At 36.7% G+C, this 21,577-nt stretch overlaps 1 protein-coding gene across 1 annotated transcript in view; it reads right to left on the reverse strand.

Annotated features, from left to right (window-relative positions):
- Positions 1-8,816: 8,816 nt before the first annotated feature.
- The window catches only part of LOC126816710 (alanine--glyoxylate aminotransferase 2, mitochondrial), a 120,088-nt gene continuing 107,327 nt past the window's right edge, over positions 8,817-21,577 (reverse strand). Inside the window, exon 14 of the mRNA XM_050543457.2 lies at positions 8,817-13,430. Within this exon, the coding sequence (XP_050399414.1) occupies positions 13,335-13,430 (96 nt within the window). The 3' untranslated portion in view covers positions 8,817-13,334. The remainder of the gene's footprint in view (positions 13,431-21,577) is intronic.

The following is a 21,577-nucleotide window of genomic DNA, read 5'->3' on the forward strand; positions in this document are numbered from 1 at the left end:
GCATTATCATAGTGCAGCACGTCACCCCAATAGCTGCAGGAGTTTTTTTGAATGAGGTGGAGAAAACGATTCGCAGCCTGTCATTGAGTCAACTGGCGTAGTTTTGAATCCCCGGTTGTACGTGACAAGGTGTAGGGTCGCCTGTCAAACCTCGTGGGTTTTCTCCGGGTCCTCCGGTTTCCTCCCACTGCTAAAGACCCCTACGCGCAAACGATTTATTGAAATAAAATTAAACCATATGTTAGTCCCGAAATGACCTAATTTGTGTCGAGTGGACGTTAAACCCTCTCTCTCTCTCTCTCTCTCTCTCTCTCTCCCATTTGACATCACTAATGGGATTGAGGCCTAGATGAGTAAAAATAGGCCCAGTAATATCTTCAACTATGAACACACTCTAAAAGCCTCATACAACCCCCCCCCCCCATTGTCACCCAAATAGATGCAGGAGTTTTTTTATGAGGTGAAGAAAACGATTCGCAGCCGTTATTGACCTTATCGCATATAGGCTTGCATCCGTTTGACATCACTGATGGGATTGGGGCCTAGATGAGTAAAAATAGGCCCAGTAATATCTTCAACTACGAACACACTCTAAAAGCCTCATACCCCCCACACCCCCACGTCTCTTATTTAGTTTTACAAATAATTCCAGAATCAATAAAATGGTATCAATGATGTTTGATACAACTGGAAAATAATATGTCAAAAATTGATTAAACATGAGAAATATTATTACATATTAAATTCGTATCAGTGATAACGTACATTTACTCAATATGTTCCTTCCAATGGATCATCATGTAAACAAGGAAAGCAGCGATCGAAGAAAAAGATTTAAAAACACACACATTTCAATATGACAGTAGTGATTCGGTCATGCATTTACATTCGAGAGTGTCATGCTTTCTTTGAAAGTAATGATTGTGCCAAATTTGAACAAAGTCAGTTTACATTCGCGGCCTATAGGTAGAGTGTTGACAGATCAAACGTAAAAAAAAACAAAGAAAAAACCAGACCTATAAAAATATATTTCTAAAACTCTTTTAATTTTGAAATAATATTGTTTTCGCGTGTGCTAAGTGTTTCAGCGAACACGTGTAGTTACAGAAATTGTCTTGTAGATTAAGACTATAGCGCATGTGCAGTTTCAAACTTCCGAGACGACAAGTCGATGATACGACAAAACCAAACTGTCGTATCATCGACTTGTCGACTTGTCGTCTCGGAAGTTTAAAACTGCACATGCGCCATAGTCTTAATCTACAAGACCCTTTCTACAACTATTCGCTAAAACACTTATCACACGTGAAAACAATATAATTTCCAAATTAAAAAAGGTTTAGAAAATATATTTTCATAGATTTTTTTTTTTTTTAAGGTGTTATCTGTCAACCCTCTGGTATAACTACAGACTGCGGAACTAGATGTTCAAATTTGGCATAATCATTACTTTCAAAGACAGGATGGCATGAAATGAAATGAAATGGGGTTTAACGTCCTACTGTTCTCTCCTAAGCTGGGCTAAAGACGACGGGCATACGCCATACAGTGTGCTATGAGGGAATTTTGCCCGGGAAGCGGCGCTACGGCCCGCTCTTATATCGAAATCCAACTGCCAAGGGATCTTTTACGTGCACGCCAATGTGTACACGGGACCTCGGTGTTTCGTCCCATCCGAACGACTAGACAGCTGTCATTGTCAGGCCCTCCGTCCTGCATCACTGACAAGGGGGAACCACGCCGGTAAATCTTGATGAATTTTGTCGGCCAATGCAGGGATCGAACCAATCTGTGAAAAAAGTCGTCTAATATCTCTGTAAAAGATGACTGTTTTCAACACATGCAATCACGTCACGCGGTGTCAATCATTGGACCAATGGCTCGTGCATTGTTTAAATAAGACGTAACTGCTTCGGGTAGAATGATGCCTTTTACTCATTTTAATACCCATTTACGCTACATAGGAAATATTTTTTACCTACAAATACTTCAAATGTCTTTATGTATTTTTCTAATACATAAAAAAAAATGTTTTAGAATTAAATTTGTCGGAGGAATAATGTTAATATTGGGGACTCATTAAGTCGCATCGATGTCATCCTTATCAGAGGCCTAGCGAATATTCACTTCTGATCAGTGTGGGATCGAACACCCGACCTCCAGGCTAGCTAGCCAGCGTCTTGCCCACGTAGCCACGCGATCCTCTGAAAGGATGATACTCTCGGGTGTAAATACATGACCGAACCACTACTGTCATATTGAAAACGGGCATACGCCATACTATGAGCGAAATTTTGCCAGGACAGCGCACTATGGCCTACCATTATATCGAATTCCAACTACCAAAGGATATTTTACGTGCCAGGCCCTCTGTCCAGCACAACTGACAAGACCTCGTCGGAAAATCTGGATGAACTTTCTCGTCCAATGTAGGGATCGAACACCCAGCTTTCGGGTTACCGAACCAACGTCTTACCTGCCTACACACTGCGACTCCCCCGCAAAATATCAAGCACCAAAAACAATGGATCGAGGCCTAGATGATTACACACTATGAAAGCCTCATACGCCCCCCCCCCCCCTCCCCCACGTCTCTTATTTTGTTTTACAAATAATTTCAGAATCAATAAAATGATATCAATGATGTTTGATACGACTGAAAAATAACATGTATAACATTGATTAAACAACATAGGTACTAATGAGAAATATTACATATTGAATCCGTATTAGTGATAGCGTAGATTTACTCAATACGTTCTTTCCAATAGATCATCATTTAACTTGAAACAAGGGAAACAGTCGATCGAAGAAAACAGATTTAAAAAAAAAAACAGGTTTCAATGTGACAGTAGTGCTTCGGTCATGCATTTGCCTCCGAGAGTGCCACCCTTTCTTTGAAAGTAATGATTGTGCCAAATTTGAACAAATTCCATCTAGATTCGCGGCCTGTAGGTAGAGTGTTGACAGATCAAATGTAAAAAAAACCCCCAAACCTCCGCCCCCCCCCCCCAAAACCCCAGACCTATAAAAATATATTTTCTTAAACTCTTTTAATTTTGAAATTATATTGTTTTCACATGTGCTAAGTGTTTTAGCGAATATTTATAGAAGGTAATATAATCCTTTAGTGGCATTTAGCAATTGGAAACATAACAAAACTGACACAGTTATATGGGACAACAATCACTGTTTTATTATACACAAGCACAATGTTTCGATAAATATACTCTTATCGTTATCAAGCACAATGATAACGATAAGAGAATACTTATCGAAACGCTGTGCTTGTGTATAATAAAACAGTGATTGTTGTCCCATATAACTGTGTCAGTTTTGTTTTTTTATTTATAGAAGGGTCTTGTAGATAAAGACTATAGCGCATGTGCAGTTTTAAACTTCCGAGACGACAAGTCGATGATACGACAGTTTAGTGTTTTGTCGTACCGTCGTATCATCGACTTGTCGTGGCGATAAGTCGATGATACGACAGCACGACAAAATAAGGTCGATGATACGACAAAATCAGACGATCTTACGACAGTTCGTTCTGTCGTAAGATCGCCCGATTTTATCGTAAGATCGTGTGATTTTGTCGTGCCGTCGTATCATCGACTTATCGCCACTGTAAGTCGATGATACGACGACACGACAAAATCACACGATCTTACGACAAAATCACGCGATCTTACGACAGAACAAACTGTCGTAAGATCGCGTGATTTTGTCGTGTCATCGACCCAATTTTGTCGTGCCGTCGTATCATCGACACAACAAGTCGATGATACGACGGCACGACAAAAAGCGAAACTGTCGTATCATCGACTTGTCGACTTGTCGTCTCGGAAGTTTAAAACCGCACATTGCACATGCGCTATAGTCTTAATCGACAAGACCCTTTCTATAACTATTCGCTAAAACACTTGGCAAATGTGAAAATAATATAATTTCAAAATTAAAATAGTTTTAGAAAATATATTTTTATAGGTCTGTTTTTTTTACGTTTTATCTGTCAACACTTTACCTACAGGCCGCGAATCTAGATGGACTTTGTTCAAATTTGGCACAATCATTACTTTCAAAGAAAGGATGACACCCACGGATGTAAATGCACGACCGAACCACGACTGTCATATTAAAACTTGTTTTTTTAAAATCTTTTTTTCTTCGATCGGCTGCTTCCCTTGTTTTCAAGTTAAATGGTGATCCATTAGAAGGAACATTTTGAGTAAATGTATCATTGATACGGATTCGAAATGTAATATTTACTACCCTATGTTGTTTAATCAATTTTAGACACATTAATTTCCAGTCGTATCAAACATCATTGATAGGGACCTGCCATTTTATTGATTCCGAAATTATTTGTTAAACAAAATAAGAGGGGGGGGGTGCGTAGGGGACTTTCGGAGTGTGTTCATAGCTGAAGGCAATACTGGGCCTATTTTTAATCATCTAGGCCCCGATCCCATTAGTGATGCCAAACGGATGAATACGCGATAAGGTCAATAACAGCTGCAAATCGCTTTCTTCACCTCATAAAAAAACCTCCCCTACACCAATGCAGTGATTTTCTGTGATCTGATTTGAGGTTTTATATAATCCCCTTCCCACTCTAATAAAATAAATTGGAAATCTTCTGAAATCGCTTCTAAACTATCGCTTCAGTAATCTATAATTATTGGTGGGTGTCGTACACGAGGCAATGCATGCTTGTTCGATACCTACCGAGACCACTTCTTATTCAAGGAATTAACATAGCTGACTCACTTTTGTCCTGCTGTTATAATTCTAGATTTTTTGAATATAATACCAATAATTCAATTTTGGGCGCAAAATGTTTCATTATTTTGAGAAAACGAATAATTAATCAACACTTTCCTATTATCTCTTTTGACGAGTCTTATTGTATCTAATCTGATGTAATGAGTGTAATGAGTACAGCTGTATTTTTGTGACTTGTAGAAAGAGACTAGGCCAATAAGTCGACATCTCGACGTTAGGATAAAAATAACACGATGATACGACAGAGTTAAGTGTCGTATGATTGCGCCAATACTGTCGTGATGTCGTGTTGTCGCGTTATGAAAAGGGCGAGATTTAACATGGCCACTATCAGCCACCATAAGTATATTCAAAGAGCCATTGAAACTAACTTTCCGGTGATGTATGACACGATAACTGGAATTTCGTATTAAGACCTTTATTTTGACATTAAACACTCGCCACATCCCACCACTCGCCACATCCCACCACTCGTATTCAGTTAGTCCAGGCTAAGTCTAACTAACTTTGATAATTTTTTTTAAAAATAAGTACACATACATTGTGCCTAAAACAAATAAGGTATAAACTAAAGAAAGGATTGACTTTAATTCTCAGTATAGATATAATTATTTTGGATTAAGTCCCGCATTCTTACTTCAAATATCCCCCCGCCCTCCGGTTCCCTTCAACTTTAATCTTTTTTCAGGTATGTATATATAAGTGTTCCAGAAAATTATTTACAGATTTGAAAAGGCCAAGGAAAAAGGGACATACTTTTAAATGATGCGTACCAGGATTGCTGTAATTTCGTATTAAGACCCGTATTTTTACTTTAAATACCCCTACCCTCGTTATTTAATAGGGTTTGTACCACCCAACTTTGATCGTTTTTTAAGATAGGTAATTTATATGAAGGGGGGGGGGGGTATTCAATGCCAAAATACGGTTCTTAGTACGAAATTCCAGCAATGATGTTACATATCACTGAAAAGCTTGTTTATTGCTCTCTTCAAATATATAAATAATTTTCTGGCACATTCATATTTACTTATCTTACAAAAGGATCAAAGTTGGGTGATACTAAACTCTATTACTATGATTATGAATGGGGGGGGGGGGGTATTCAATGCTAAAATAAGGTTTTAGTACGAAATTCGTTATTTAATAGGGTTTGTACCACCCAACTTTGATCGTTTTTTAAGATAGGTAATTTATATGAAGGGGGGGGGGGGGTATTCAATGCCAAAATACGGTTCTTAGTACGAAATTCCAGCAATGATGTTACATATCACTGAAAAGCTTGTTTATTGCTCTCTTCAAATATATAAATAATTTTCTGGCACATTCATATTTACTTATCTTACAAAAGGATCAAAGTTGGGTGATACTAAACTCTATTACTATGATTATGAAGGGGGGGGGGGTATTCAATGCTAAAATAAGGTTCTTAGTACGAAATTCCAGCCATGGTGTTATATATCACTGAAAAGCTTGTTTATTGCTCTCTTCAAATATATAAATAATTTTCTGGCACATTCATATTTACTTATCTTACAAAAGGATCAAAGTTGGGTGATACTAAACTCTTTTACTATGATTATGAATGGGGGGGGGGGGGGGTATTCAATGCTAAAATAAGGTTCTTAGTACGAAATTCCAGCCATGGTGTTATATATCACTGAAAAGCTTGTTTATTGCTCTCTTAAAATATATAAATAATTTTCTGGCACATTCATATTTACTTACCTTAAAAAACGATCAAAGTTGGGTGGTACTAAACTCTATTACTATGATTATAAAAGGGGAGGGGGGGGGGGTATTCAATGCCAAAATACTGTTCTTAATACGAAATTCCAGCCATGATGTTATATATCACTGAAAAGCTTGTTTATTGCTCTCTTCAAATATATAAATAATTTTCTGGCACATTCATATTTACTTACCTTAAAAAACGATCAAAATTAGGTGGTACTAAACTCTATTACTATGATTATGAAGGGGGAAGGGGGGTATCCAATGCCAAAATACGGTTCTTATTACGAAATTCCAGCAATGATGTTCCATATCACTGAAAAGCTTGTTTATTGCTCTCTGTAAATATATAAATAATTTTCTGCCACATTCATATTGACTTACCTTAAAAAACGATCAAATTTGGGTGGTACTAAACTCTATTACTATGATTTTGAAGGGGGGAAGGTGGGTATTCAATGCCAAAATACGGTTCTTAGTACGAAATTCCAGCCATGATGTTATATATCACAGAAAAGCTTGTTAATTGATCTCTTAAAATATATAAATAATTTTCTGGCACATTCAAATTTACTTACCTTAAAAAACGATCAAAGTTGGGTGGTACTAAACTCTATTACTATGATTATGAAAGGGGGGGGGGGGGGTATTCAATGCCAAAATACGGTTCTTAGTACGAAATTCCAGCCATAATGTTACATATCACTGAAAAGCTTGTTTATTGCTCTCTTTAAATATATAAATAATTTTCTGGCACATTCATATTTACTTACCTTAAAAAATGATCAAATTTGGGTGGTACTAAACTCTATTACTATGATTATGAAGGGGGTGGGGTGGGTGTTCAATGCCAAAATACGGTTCTTAGTACGAAATTCCAGCCATAATGTTATATATCACAGAAAAGCTTGATGTTCCATATCACTGAAAAGCTTGTTTATTGCTCTCTGTAAATATATAAATAATTTTCTGGCACATTCATATTTACTTACCTTAAAAAACGATCAAAGTTGGGTGGTACTAAACTCTTTTATTATGATTATGAAGGGGTGGGGTGGGTATTCAATGCCAAAATACGGTTCTTAGTACGAAATTCCAGATATGGTGTTATATATCACTGAAAAGCCGGTTTATTGCTCCCTTCAAATATGTAAATAATTTTCTGGCACATTCATATTTACTTACCTTAAAAACGATCAAATTTGGGTGGTACTAAACTCTATTGCTATGATTATGGAGGGGGGGGGGGGTCAATGTAAAAATACGGGTCTTAATACGAAATTCCAGTCATGGTGTTATATATCACTGAAAAGCTTGTTCGTTGCTCTCTTTAAATATGTAAATAAATTTCTGGCACATTCATATTTACTTATCTTAAAAAACGATCAAAATTGGGTGGTGCAAACTCTATTAAATGACGAGGGTAGGGGTATTTAAAATAAAAATACGGGTATTAATGCGAAATTACAGCAATCGTGGTATGCATCACTTAAAAGTACGTTCCTTGATCTTTTCAAATATGTAAATAATTTTACGCTTATTTTGTACATACCTTGAAAAAAGATTAAAATTGGAGGTGAGGGGAGGGAGTATTTGAAGTAAAAATGCGGGACTTAATCCAAAATCATTATATCTATACTGAAAATTAAAGTTAATTCTCTCTTTTGTTCATACCTAATTTTTTCTTTAGGCACAATGCATGCTTACTTCTTCTTTTTTTTTTTTAATTGATCAAAGTTAATTGGCCTGCACTAACTGAATACGAGTGGTGGGGTGGGGCGATTGTTTAATGTCAAAATAAAGGTCTTAATACGGAATTCCAGTTATCGTGTCATACATCACCGGAAAGTAAGTTTCAATGGCTCTTTGAATATACTTGTTATTTTCCGGCACATTCATAATAACACACTTAAGAAGAGATAAAACCCTTTTTTATTTAGAGCAAAAAATTTGTCGCCATCAGACAATAACCTAATTACTAAAAATAGACTACTTTCAATTTATTTTATTCATCGAAGGCTCGGATTAGCCCATACGGAGCACGTGATTTCACTGAAGTCTTGGTCATCCAGCGAATTCCTTATTGTATGCTGATTTGATTGTCCCTTATTGTATGGTGACTGGTCTTATTGTATGGTAGCTTATTGTATGCCAGCTTGATCTCGGCGTACGAAGCCAGCAATTTATTTGACGGCCTATCGTACACGAGCATATAAGTTCCAAATTTTTGACACATTTATTTGACGAAAAGCTATGCATGCCAGATCTCATATGGCAAATGAAAATACTGCTGCCTATTTTGTTACATTAGTTTATTGGAATGAAATCTACAGCTGTAGTGTTTGATGCCAATTGTTGATGTGGTTAATTAATGATGTTTTTGTTTTGCATGCAAGTAATCCAACCCTGTATTAGGCATGTAATATATAATTGGGTAATAATTACCTATTCATATGAATAAATGAGAATCGGAAAAAATGCCTTATCTTGTCTCAAATAAACAGACCTCCGCTTCGTACGGTCAAAGAAAATTTGATGAGACCGTCAAAGAAATTTGTCAAATTTTCTTTGCTCGTGTACGACGGACTTCAGTGACTTTAATTTCACATCATACTTATAGCCCGTTCAGACGCTTATTTTTAAACCAGTTCATAATCGCTGGGGTCAGGGGTCGTGTTGCATTCACACGTACTACATGTATATAAGCCAAACCAGTTTAACTATTCTGCCCTCTTCGGTCGGAGGTTAGAGTTAACCTTTATTTATTCGGTTCTCGCACGCTTTCGATAACATTGGCACCAGAGGCGGATCCAAGGGGGGCGCGAGGCCCCCCCCCCCAATTTTCGACAGTGCCCTTTTTTACTGCTGAAAGTGCCTTTTCTCAGACCCAAATATGTCCGTTCTCAACCCGTTGCAGGGATCCCAAATGACTCAAACCATCGACTCAAACACACCAGTCTGGTCTAATTAATGCTTCCACTTTCAAACAAATTCTTGTTGTTTAGCTGACGTTGCCCTAATCCTATAGGAGTGACTACAGACAGACATCAATGATAGCATCTTGTGGAATCCGTGGCGTATACACTCATGCCCATCACCGACGCACATGAGTGCAACTTGATGTAGCATTGTTCCATGTGTGCACAGTACACAAGTTACAAGGCTTAAATAGTGAAGTGGCTAGGGAATAGATTCTTCTTTTTTCCCATCATAATGCCTCGCTGGCCTTGACAATTTTCGAGTCGCATCTTCAACTGGCTTTTTTGCTCGATTTTAAGGCTCTTTTTCAACGATTTACGAATGTTTACTTAGACGAAAATATCAGCCAAATAGCTCTTGGAATGGCTACAGATGCAAGGAAATGACAGATAATTTTCTTGGGGGGACCCCCAACCCCCCCCCCCCCCCACCAAACAGCGGTGTGCCCATCTCCGCGGTCAGTGCCCTCATTTTGCGGCGCCCCCCCTTTTCAAAATTCCTAGATCTGCCCCTGGGCACTGTCGGACCCCGATATTTTCACGGGAATGTAACTTACTGCGTACTGCGCATGCTCGAAGCAAGCTGGACCTGTTCGAAGACAGGTCGCGAGCTGGGATTTTTAAACTGGTTTATTTGCCCCACATTTGCGTTCAAACGCTTCAGTTAAACTGGTTTAACGATCCCCTGGGTTTTTAAACCAGTTCAACGTCAGCGTCTGAACGGGCTATTTCATTACATAAAACCTGTGTACAGTCATCTAAACAACCTCATCTACAATATTAACATGCTATTCTATCTAAATCAATCAATCTCCTTAAAATCAGATGTTCATTCATTTTATTGTTTATGTTGTGCAAATTTATGATGCATTTAGATAAAGAGTTGGCCTTTCCATGAACCTTATAATAAACATTGATAATAAAAAATGAATACATATATTGAAATCTTCAGTCAAATAACTTAATTCTGAGCAAAGTTATGGATGTTTGAAGTTTTGACAAGAAATAGCCTAAATAGCCTTCATTGTCAAGTACCATTGCTAAGATAATTATCTAATTCACTCAATATCTCTGCCATCTGATGTTCTAGAGAGTTGAGTTTGGAAGCGAGAAAAAAAGACCTCCAATAAGCTAATTTAGCTTGGATATTGGGTCTTTAATATTTGACATTGTTTGAATTGTGCATTTTGATATACAGAGCTATATTTTTTGGTAATTTATTGGAAAGCACCCATGAGAATGATTCTGTGTACAAGATTGTCTGATATTATTTTTCCTGACAACATTAGTTATATTACAAACAAATAAGCTATAATTAAATATAAAGATAGGGTTCTCAGGATTACTCAATCATAAACTTTCTACATTGAAAACTCAAGTTACTGTCATTATTTTCTATTTGCCATATTCTGAAATCGTTTCTCTTCAAGACTGGTACATATTTAACCAAATATGGTAACAACTGTAATATCTGTGATTCATATAGTATGGTTGGAACTTTATTATTTAAATAAACAGAACATTTAAAAACATCATATGTATGCAACAATATAATGGACTAATTATGCAAGTTAACATACTGGTAGTTAAGTCTTTTATGAAATAAGTTTTATTCCAGTCTATGTTCTCTCTGCTTAGACTACCAAGAATATAGTCTCCTCAAAATAGCAGTGTCAAAGGTCAAAGAGGCAGTGACAGATCATGAGGTTGAAGGGGTCCTGCCCCAAGAAATTTTTTACAATTTCAACCAGATATGGTGATCTGGAGTATATCCCAGGTGGTAATTCATATACTTAGTTCTAAGCAGTTAGTGTCGATCTAGATTAGTAATCTGAATGAAGTTGTTGCAGATCATATTTCCGAATAGTGCAGAATTTGTTTCTTCAGGTCTCATGGTCTGTAAAGAGCCCCTATAAAATTATACGTCAAATTGGTCTATAAAGGGCCCCCAATTTTTTTTTACCATTCACAGGCACCAACTGACACCAAAATTATTTCACACAGAAAAAACTATAGCAGAGAGGGGGCCAGTGGGACACTGGTCAGTCTGGGCCCGATGACACCGGTTTGCAATTCTTGTTGTCAAGCAAGCTGGTTGAGTGAGAAACAAGGGGCCTGACGTAAAATATTGGACAATTAACAAGACCGCTACCTGTCAACCAGAAATACTATTTCAGGTTATAGAAATATTTCTGATATCAACTTCCTGCTGCTAACCCATCCAATGTGGAATCGTTGATATCATTTTTTTCTCACCAATGCCCCTTGGGGTCCCCACTACCTAATAATTTCAAAACTCATTGAAAAAAGACCACTTTGTTTCACGATATTTGGGAAGTGGGTCATTATTTTTTTTAGCATTTGCCCGTTTTCCTTGCCATGATCCGTCACTGCATATAGGAAAATGACCTTCACCTTGTATTTAAAATAATACAGAGAATACCTTGTTAATTTGTAGATTGTAATATGAACAATATAATTTGATATAAAAAAAACTAGGGTCAAAATATTTGAATCTTTCTAATTTATTTAAAACTTTATCTTACGTGAGGTAACCCAATGGCAATACAGCCAGAGTGAATGATGGACAGATTGTAAACAAGTAGTAAAACTAGTATACAACCAATAGTAATATCAAATTAAACAGGACAATAACAATACATGTACTTTCACACCCAGTTTAATATAAGTAAGATATTACATAATTTGGTCATATCTGAACAAACTAAATCTGTTAATCACTATATCAAGGTGAACAAAAGAGACTTTGAGGCAATTTCTATATTCAGTTATAACCACCATCAAGTTTCAATATACAATATATTGAAATATATACTGTGTACTGTTTAAAACTTGATACGACATGATCAAAGTCATATTTTCTATTCATTTATTGCTAAGTAATGTAATTACAAAAGTTCATTGCAATGTATTTTCTACAAGACTTGATAGTAGAGGAACTGTTACTAAATTGACCCCATGAGTCACTCAGGGGCGGATCCAGAGGAGATGTTTGGGGGGTCGACCCCCCCCCCCCCCTGCTCAGCTACATAAATTATTTTTGAAATCCACACTTTTTATGAGAAAGGTTTCTCGGCCGTGTGCTTTATCCTTTATCGTAAGATTTGGGACAGGATGGGCACTCAAAGCACGAGATAATGATATAGACATTATGTGATATCACAATTAATGCTTTGCATCCATGAAATTGAATTCCAATGTCATTGTATTAATTCATAATAAAAATTGACGTCAAACGAGGTGTTGAATTTCTCTGTTTAAAAAGCTCAATGTGCATATATATACGCCAAAATGACGATAGAGACCATGCAGGAGGGGGGAGGGGATACATTGTCTTAGGAACATGCCCCCCCCCCCCCTGCAAAAATTCTCCTGGATCCGCCCCTGCCAGTTGATGATAAATACAAAAATTATATTTAAATACTGATATTTGACAGGAGATCACATATACCAGTATGTATGTGTTGAAAATAATTATGTCAGAATAAAGCTGTGTTATCAGTACATTTATATGTGTGGAAATCACTGACAATGCTCAAAACAGAATTTTTGCATGTGCACAAATCAGTAACTTTAGTGTCATTAAGACTCCAATTGTTTGAATAGACTGCCATTTTTAGTCATCAAATATGACAATTTATATTTCTATATGCCAATATTGCTAAACCCATTCTGTGACTAATTTTAACTTTGTACTTTCACAACACATTCATAATAAGGCGAGAAAGTCAACATACACATCCATTAACATAATGAAAGAGTTAAAGAGTAAAAATGTTCAGTAGGCAATGATAAGATAAAATTCATGCAGCATCTTTATCCCATCACTTTCTTAATAGAACTACGAAGAACTTCCAGTGAGAAATCTACGTCATCTTTCTTGAGACACATCGGTGGTTTAATACGGAATGTCTGTAATAGAAAATAAAAGTATATAATAGCCAATAAACAGTCCTACACACAACAAAGATATGGTCAAAATCCAGCAAATAAACAGTTTTTAACGATTACCGACAACCATTTACCTACATTATACCATTCCTCCAGTTTCCTTTGCAACAATTTCAATCTTTTGAAAATGTCTTTAGATGTAGCCAATAAGATTAAGAAGTGGGGTTTTGAGAAAATGTGAAAGGTGTTCAGGTACAGTTACATATGTAGTTGTAAATGGCCATAATATATATACTGTTGGTTTTTTTTTGCATTATATGGATTGATAACAATATTGCTAATTTAAATTTCCAAAAGAATAATAAACAAATATACAATAATTATTTGGTAAATTTAACACTTATTACATTTGACAAACAAACTCCCAAAGTTTCCAACACTTTTCCATAATCACATAATCATGGAATAACCATATAAATGATACCTCACGCTCACGATGTTATGATAAAAGATACCTCACAATGTCTTTGTTAGAACACATGCATAATATTTTAAAGGTGTAGCCTACAGGTATTACCCAATTTATCTGAATGTGAAGTTATCTACCTAAACCAAGCTGGGACAGTTGTCCCGGAGTCTAGAGGTATGCTGAGTAATGTCTTTAAAAATATTTGTTGGTATAAATTAATAAAACCAGCGGCTGCCAGGCAGGATACGCCCACATTTTCGAGAGATGGATAGAAAACAAGCTAAAACGAAAGTGATTTTTCCTACAATCAAGGGCCATAATTCAGGAAATTACAATTCGATATGCGCAAATTTCAAAAGGAACCAAGATCTTTGAGTTATAAACTTACATTTCAAGTTTCAACAAAATCGGATAAAAATTGTGACCTCTATAGGGTACACAACCTTGATATACCATATTTTTACGCAATTTGAGAACGAGGGGCAGCCATTTTGTCTGTCAGTTTTGGGCCGATTTTCACGAAATTTGAACTCAGTCGTCCTTAGGGTGTAACGGTGATATAATAATACGTTTTTTTAAATCGGATAAAAATTATGACCTCTATAGGGTCCACAAGCTAAAAACGCGATTCTTCGTACAATCAGGGGCCATAATTCAGAAAGTTACGGTCCGATATGCGCGAATATCGAAAGGAACCAAGATCTTTGGGTTATAAACTTAAATTTCAAGTTTCAACAAAATCGGATAAAAATTGTAACCTCTGATATGCCATATTTTTACGCTATTTGAGAACGAAGGGCGGCCATTTTATCTGTCAGTTTTTGACCGATTTTCTCGAAATTCGACCTCAGTCGTCCTTAGGGTGTAACGGTGATATAATAATATAATTTTTTAAATCGGATAATAATTATGACCTCTATAGGGTCCACAAGCTAAAAACGTGATTTTTCGTACAATCAGGGGCCATAATTCAGGAAGTTACAGTCCGATATGCGCGAATATCGAAAGGAACCAAGATCTTTGTGTTATAAATTTACATTTCAAGTTTTAACAAAATCGGATAAAAATTGTGACCTCTATAGGGTTCACAACCTTGATATACCATATTTTTACGCTATTTGAGAACGAACAGCGGCCATTTTGCCTGTCAGTTTTGGGCCAATTTTCACGAAATTAGAACTCAGTCGTCCTTAGGGTGTAACGGTGATATATTAACACGTTTTTTTAAATCGGATAAAAATAATGACCTCTATAGGGTCCACAAGCCAAAAAACGCACTTTTTGCGTACAATCAGGGGCCATAATTCAGGAAGTTACAGTCCGATATGCGCGAATATCGAAAGGAACCAAGATCTTTGTGTTATAAATTTACATTTCAAGTTTTAACAAAATCGGATAAAAATTGTGACCTCTATAGGGTTCACAACCTTGATATACCATATTTTTACGCTATTTGAGAACGAACAGCGGCCATTTTGCCTGTCAGTTTTGGGCCAATTTTCACGAAATTAGAACTCAGTCGTCCTTAGGGTGTAACGGTGATATATTAACACGTTTTTTTAAATCGGATAAAAATAATGACCTCTATAGGGTCCACAAGCCAAAAAACGCACTTTTTGCGTACAATCAGGGGCCATAATTCATGAAGTTACAGTCCGATATGCGCGAATATCGAAAGGAACCAAGATCTTTGTGTTATAAATTTACATTTCAAGTTTTAACAAAATCGGATAAAAATTGTGACCTCTATAGGGTTCACAACCTTGATATACCATATTTTTACGCTATTTGAGAACGAACAGCGGCCATTTTGCCTGTCAGTTTTGGGCCAATTTTCACGAAATTAGAACTCAGTCGTCCTTAGGGTGTAACGGTGATATATTAACACGTTTTTTTAAATCGGATAAAAATAATGACCTCTATAGGGTCCACAAGCCAAAAAACGCACTTTTTGCGTACAATCAGGGGCCATAATTCATGAAGTTACGGTCCGATATGTGTGATTATCGACAGGAATCAAGATCTTTGTGTTATAAACTTACATTTCAAGTTTCAACAAAATCGGATAAAAATTGTGACCTCTATAGGGTCTACAACCTTGATATACCATATTTTTACTCTATTTGAGAACGAACGGCGGCCATTTTGTCTGTCAGTTTTGGGCCGATTTTCACGAAATTCGAACTCAGCCGTCCTTAGGGTTTAACGGTGATATAATAATACGTTTTTTTAAATCGGATAAAAATTATGACCTCTATAGGGTCCACAAGCCAAAAAAACGCGTTTTTACGTACAATCAGGGGCCATAATTCAGGAAGTTACGGTCCGATATGCGCGAATATCGAAAGGAACCGAGATCTTTGGGTTATAAACTTAAATTTCAAGTTTCAACAAAATCAGATAAAAATTGTGACCTCTAAAGTGTTCACAAGCCAAAAACGTGATTTTTCGTACAATAAGGGGCCATAATCCATGAAGTTACGGTCCGATAGATGCCAATATCGAAAGGAACCGAGATCTTAGGGTGATAAACCTATATTTCAAGTTTCATTGGAATCGGATAAAAAAATTGTGACCTGTAGACTGTTCACAAACAATTGTGGACGGACGGACGGACAGGGGCGACGACAATATACGTCCACATGAAAATGTGGGCGTATAAAAAATACACTGTTACTTGTAAAGTAGAAGAAAACAGGCCACTTTCTGAATGTTGTACCTTGTGGCGTGGGTATGATTAAAATCAGATTTTGTTAGTCCACTTTGTTTGGAAAAATTGGTGAATTAAAAACTATAAAGCCACCTGCCCGGGCCTTCACGCCGTGGGGCCTCGGCCCTTCCTCATTCCAATTGAGGCTTCCGTCACCATCAGGCTATCCAGACCCCAGCAGGTAATCAGGGCCTACTCCAGTCCTATAATACGACAGTGAGCGTGCCTGTGTCGATTGCTCTGGGTAGGCTGAATAGTTTATGTGATAAAACCAGTGGCTGCCAGGCAGGATACGCCCACATTTTGCAAGAGATGGATAGAGAACAAGCTAAAAACAAAAACGATTTTTTGTACAATCAGGGGCCATAATCCAGAAAGTTATGGTCTGAAATGCGCAAATATCAACAGGGACTGAGATTTTTGGAATATAAAGATAAGTTTTAAGTTTCATCAAAATCAGATAAAAATTGTGACCCCTTGAGGGTCCATAACCTTTGTATTACATACTTATATACAATTTGCGTACAAAGAGCGGCCATTTTGTCAGGCAGTTTCGAATTCAACCTTTATTATGTTGGAATGGTGATATATCTAAATGTTTTTTTAAAATCGGAAACAAAATTGTGACCTCTAGACAATCCACAAGCTAAAAGTACGATTTTTCGACCAATGAGGGGCCATAATCCAGAAAGTTACGTTCGGATACGTGTGATTATCAAAACGCACCAAGATCTTTATGATAAAAACATGTATTTGAAGTTTCATCCAAATCGAATAAAAACTGTGGCATCTAGAGGGTCAACAACCTTGATATACCATATTTTTTACACTATTTGCATGTCTGTCACTTTTTGTCCTATTTTCACGAAACTTGAACTCAACCATCATTAGGGTGTAACGGTGATATACTACAACGTTTTTTATTTTAAATCGGATAAAAATTGTGACCTCTAGAGGAACCACAAGCTAAAAACGCTATTTTTCGTACAATCCGATATGCGGGAATATCGAAAGGAACTAAGATCCTTGTGACATAAACATGCATTCCAAGTTTCATCAAAATTGGATGAAAGTTTTCATGTGGACGTACATTGTATATTGTCGTCGCCCCTGTCCGTCCGTCCACAATTGTTTGTGGACACTCTACAGGTCACAATTTTTTTCCGATTTCAACGAAACTTGAAATATAAGATTATCTCGCTAAGATCTCGGTTCCTTTCGATATTGGCATGTATCGGACTGTAACTTCATGGATTATGGCCCCTAATTGTATGAAAAATCACGATTTTAGCCTGTTGACCGTTTAAAGGTCACAATTTTGATCCGATTTTGTTGAAACTTGAAATGTAAGTTTATAACCAGAAGATCTTGGTTCCTTTTGATATTCGCGCATATCGGACCGTAACTTCCTGAATTATGGCCCCTTATTGTATGAAAAATCGCGTTTTAGCTTGTGGATCCTATAGGTCATAATTTTTATCCATTTAAACCAGCGGCTGCCAGGCAGGATAAGCCCAAATTTTGCAAGGTGGATAGAAAACAAGCTAAAAACAACAATCGGATAACAATTGTGACCTCTAGAGGGTCCACAACCTTTGTATTGCATACTTTTACAAAAAAAGCGGCCATTTTATCGGGCAGTTTCATTTCGATTTTCCCGAAATTCGAATTCAACATTCATTATGGTGATATATTTAAACGGTTTTTAAAATCCGAACTCAATCAAAATTACGGGGTAAAGGTGATATATTCGAACATTTTTTTAAATGGAATAATAATTGTGACCTCTAGAGAAGAGAGTAGAGGAAATGGGGTTTAACGTCCACTCAACACAAACTAGGTCATTTCGGGACTAACATATGGTTTAATTTTAATTCAATAATTCGCTTGTGCGTAGGGGTCTTTAGCAGTGGGAGGAAACCCACGAGGTTGGACAGGCGACCCTACTCCTTGTCACGTACAACCAGGGATTTGAAACCACGCCAGTTGACTCAATGACAAGCTTTATGATACAGCGCGCACGTGCTAACCATTCGGGCATCCAACCCCGATGGCGCCATAATTCAGGAAGTTATGATCCGATATGCGCGAATATCGAGAGGAACCAATATCTTTGGGTTATAAACATGTATTTCAAGTTTCATCAAAATCAGATCAAAATTGTGACCTCTAGAGAGTCCACAACTTTGATATACCAGATGTTATACACTATTTGTGTACGATGGTCGGCCGTTGTGTCTGGCAGTTTTAGTCTGATTTTCACAAAATTTGAACTCAACCATCCTGAGGGTGTAAAGGTGATATATTCAAACGTGTTCTTAAATCGGATAAAAATTGTGACCTCTAGAGAGGAACCTCAAGCTAAATATGTGATTTTTCGTACAATCAGGGGCCATAATGCAGGAAGTTACAATCCGATATGTGTGAATATCGAAAGCAACTGAGATCTTTGGGTTATAAACTTACATTTCAAGTTTCATCAAAATCAGAAGAAAATTGTGATCCCCCATAGCTTACTGAGTAACAATGAGGAAAGTTTGAAAATTGAGTTATTGTTATTTTCACATTCTCCAACTCATTACCTTCAATTTGATGTATAGTTTGTTTGAATTGGGCAAAAATTGTGACCCCCCATAGCATAATGAGTCACAATGAGGAAATTTTGAAAATTGAGTTATTGTTATTTTCACATTCTCCAACTCATTACCTTCAATTTGATGTATAGTTTGTTTGAATTGGGCAAAAATTGACTGAGCTGTCCATTAGAAGCTACCCAACTCACAAAAGTAAGTTTTGAGAAAAAGCAATTCAAAAATTTGGTATGTTCCAAAACAAAATCCCATAGCAACCAGGCCATTTATTTGCTGTTTTGTCGTTGAATATATCAATTAATTAGCACCTTAGTGCCAGCTAGTGATCAGGAGATTAAGATTGTTGATTGGATAATCATCAAAGAAGCCGCCACAGCTGTAAAGGTGTTCATTTAACACGTGAATTAAAATAAGATTTTGCGTGTATGATAGGTCTATTGTTATTTTCAGGTACCGCGACGTTATCAAAACATGAGTCCCTATAGAAATGTCAATTTCATAGTCAAGAAATGCTTACGTTCACCTAATGCATTTTGGCTTTGATGTAAATATCAACATTATTCAGAGGACACTCAATTTCAGACTCGAGAATCGTCGCATTTCGGCTCGTTGGTCGTTCTCATTTTTTTGACCCATGGTGATAAGAGAATTTTTAAAAATAATATCCAAGTTGCATTCCTTACTTTGTATGAACAAGCGACAGTAAACAGAATTCAGCTATCAATAAAATTCTCTTTGAAAAAAAAAAATATTGGCCATTTTGTTTATTTCCATTTAAGGCCAATAGATTATATCAAATAATCACCACTTGGATTCATTATTCGGAGTAAATAATGAGTTGTCGACGGCTTTATCATTGACCCGTGACAGTTGATTATTAATAGAATTACTGAATGACACACACCCACTTGTCAATTAATTTACATAATCAGCCACGTGGTTTCGATTAACACTCAACAGCAATCTATATACGATCAGAATTAATTTCTTTTCTGCCACTTATCAGAGTGAATCGCATGTAGGTACCCAAAAACATTATCGCCAAAACCAAATATTTATCGATAATGCCTAGGCACGCGGTGTCTGGGCCAATCAGCAAACGAGTTGTGTAGACAGCATGGCCACAGGCGGAGTTTATCTATATTTTTTAGGGGTTTTAAAACTCGATTGTATCCATTCAAAATCAATTCATCGACAATATTTTGATCATATTTGTAAACTAGAGATTCTCGGCTTTACAACGATGCCAATTATTATGCAAGAGGAATGACCGGTCCTCCCGCTGCAAGCGAAGAAAAATAACTAATTTCGCTGAGAATTTTCAGAAATAGGACAGATTTAAGAATACGGAACTCTTACAAAATGTTCAAATACAGGTGTTTTAAAATTTTTTATTGCTATTTTGATCTTTTGTGTCGATAGATAGAGGGGCGGCCATTTTGTCTGTAAGTTTTGGTTCTATTTTTATGAAATTCAAACTCAACCATCCTTAGGGTGGACCCTATAGAGGTCATAATTTTTATCCGATTTAAAAAAACGTACTATGATATCGCCGTTACACCCTAAGGACGACTGAGTTCGAAATTTGAACTCAACCGTCCTTAGGGTGTAACGGTTTTATATTAACCCGATTTTTTAAATCGGATAAAAATCATAAACCTCTATAGGATCCACAAGCCAAAAAACACATTTTAGCGTACAATCAGGGGCCATAATTCATGAAGTTACGGTCCGATATGCGCGAATATCGAAAGGAACCGAGATCTTTGTGTTATAAACTTATTTTTCAAGTTTCAACGAAATCGGATAAAAATTGTGACCTCTATATGGTCCACAACCTTGATATACCATATTTTTACGCTATTTGAGAACGAACGGCGGCCATTTTGTCTGTCAGTTTTGGGCCGATTTTCACGAAATTCGAACTCAACCGTCCTTAGGGTTTAACGGTGATATTATAATACAGTTTTTTAAATCGGATAAAAATTATGACCTCTATAGGGTCCACAAGCCAAATAACGCATTTTTGCGTACAATCAGGGGCCATAATTCAGGAAGTTACGATCCGATCTGTGCGAATATCGAAAGCAACCTAGATCTTTGGGTTATAAACTTATATTTCAAGTTTCATTAAAATCAGAAGAAAATTGTGACCTCTAGAGGGTCCACAAGCTAGAGGTCACAATTTTTATCCGATTCTGATGAAACTTAAAACATATCTTTATATCCCCAAGATCTCAGTCCCTTTTGATATTTGCGCATTTCAGACCATAACTTTCTGAATTATAGCCCCTGATTGTACAAAAAATCCTGTTTGTTTTTAGCTTGTTCTCTATCCATCTCTTGCAAAATGTGGGCATATCCTATCACGGTCCAATATGCGCGAATATCGAGATCT

This window comes from Patella vulgata, chromosome 3, assembly GCF_932274485.2.
Source record: "Patella vulgata chromosome 3, xgPatVulg1.2, whole genome shotgun sequence".
NCBI classification, from domain to species: Eukaryota; Metazoa; Mollusca; class Gastropoda; family Patellidae; genus Patella; species Patella vulgata.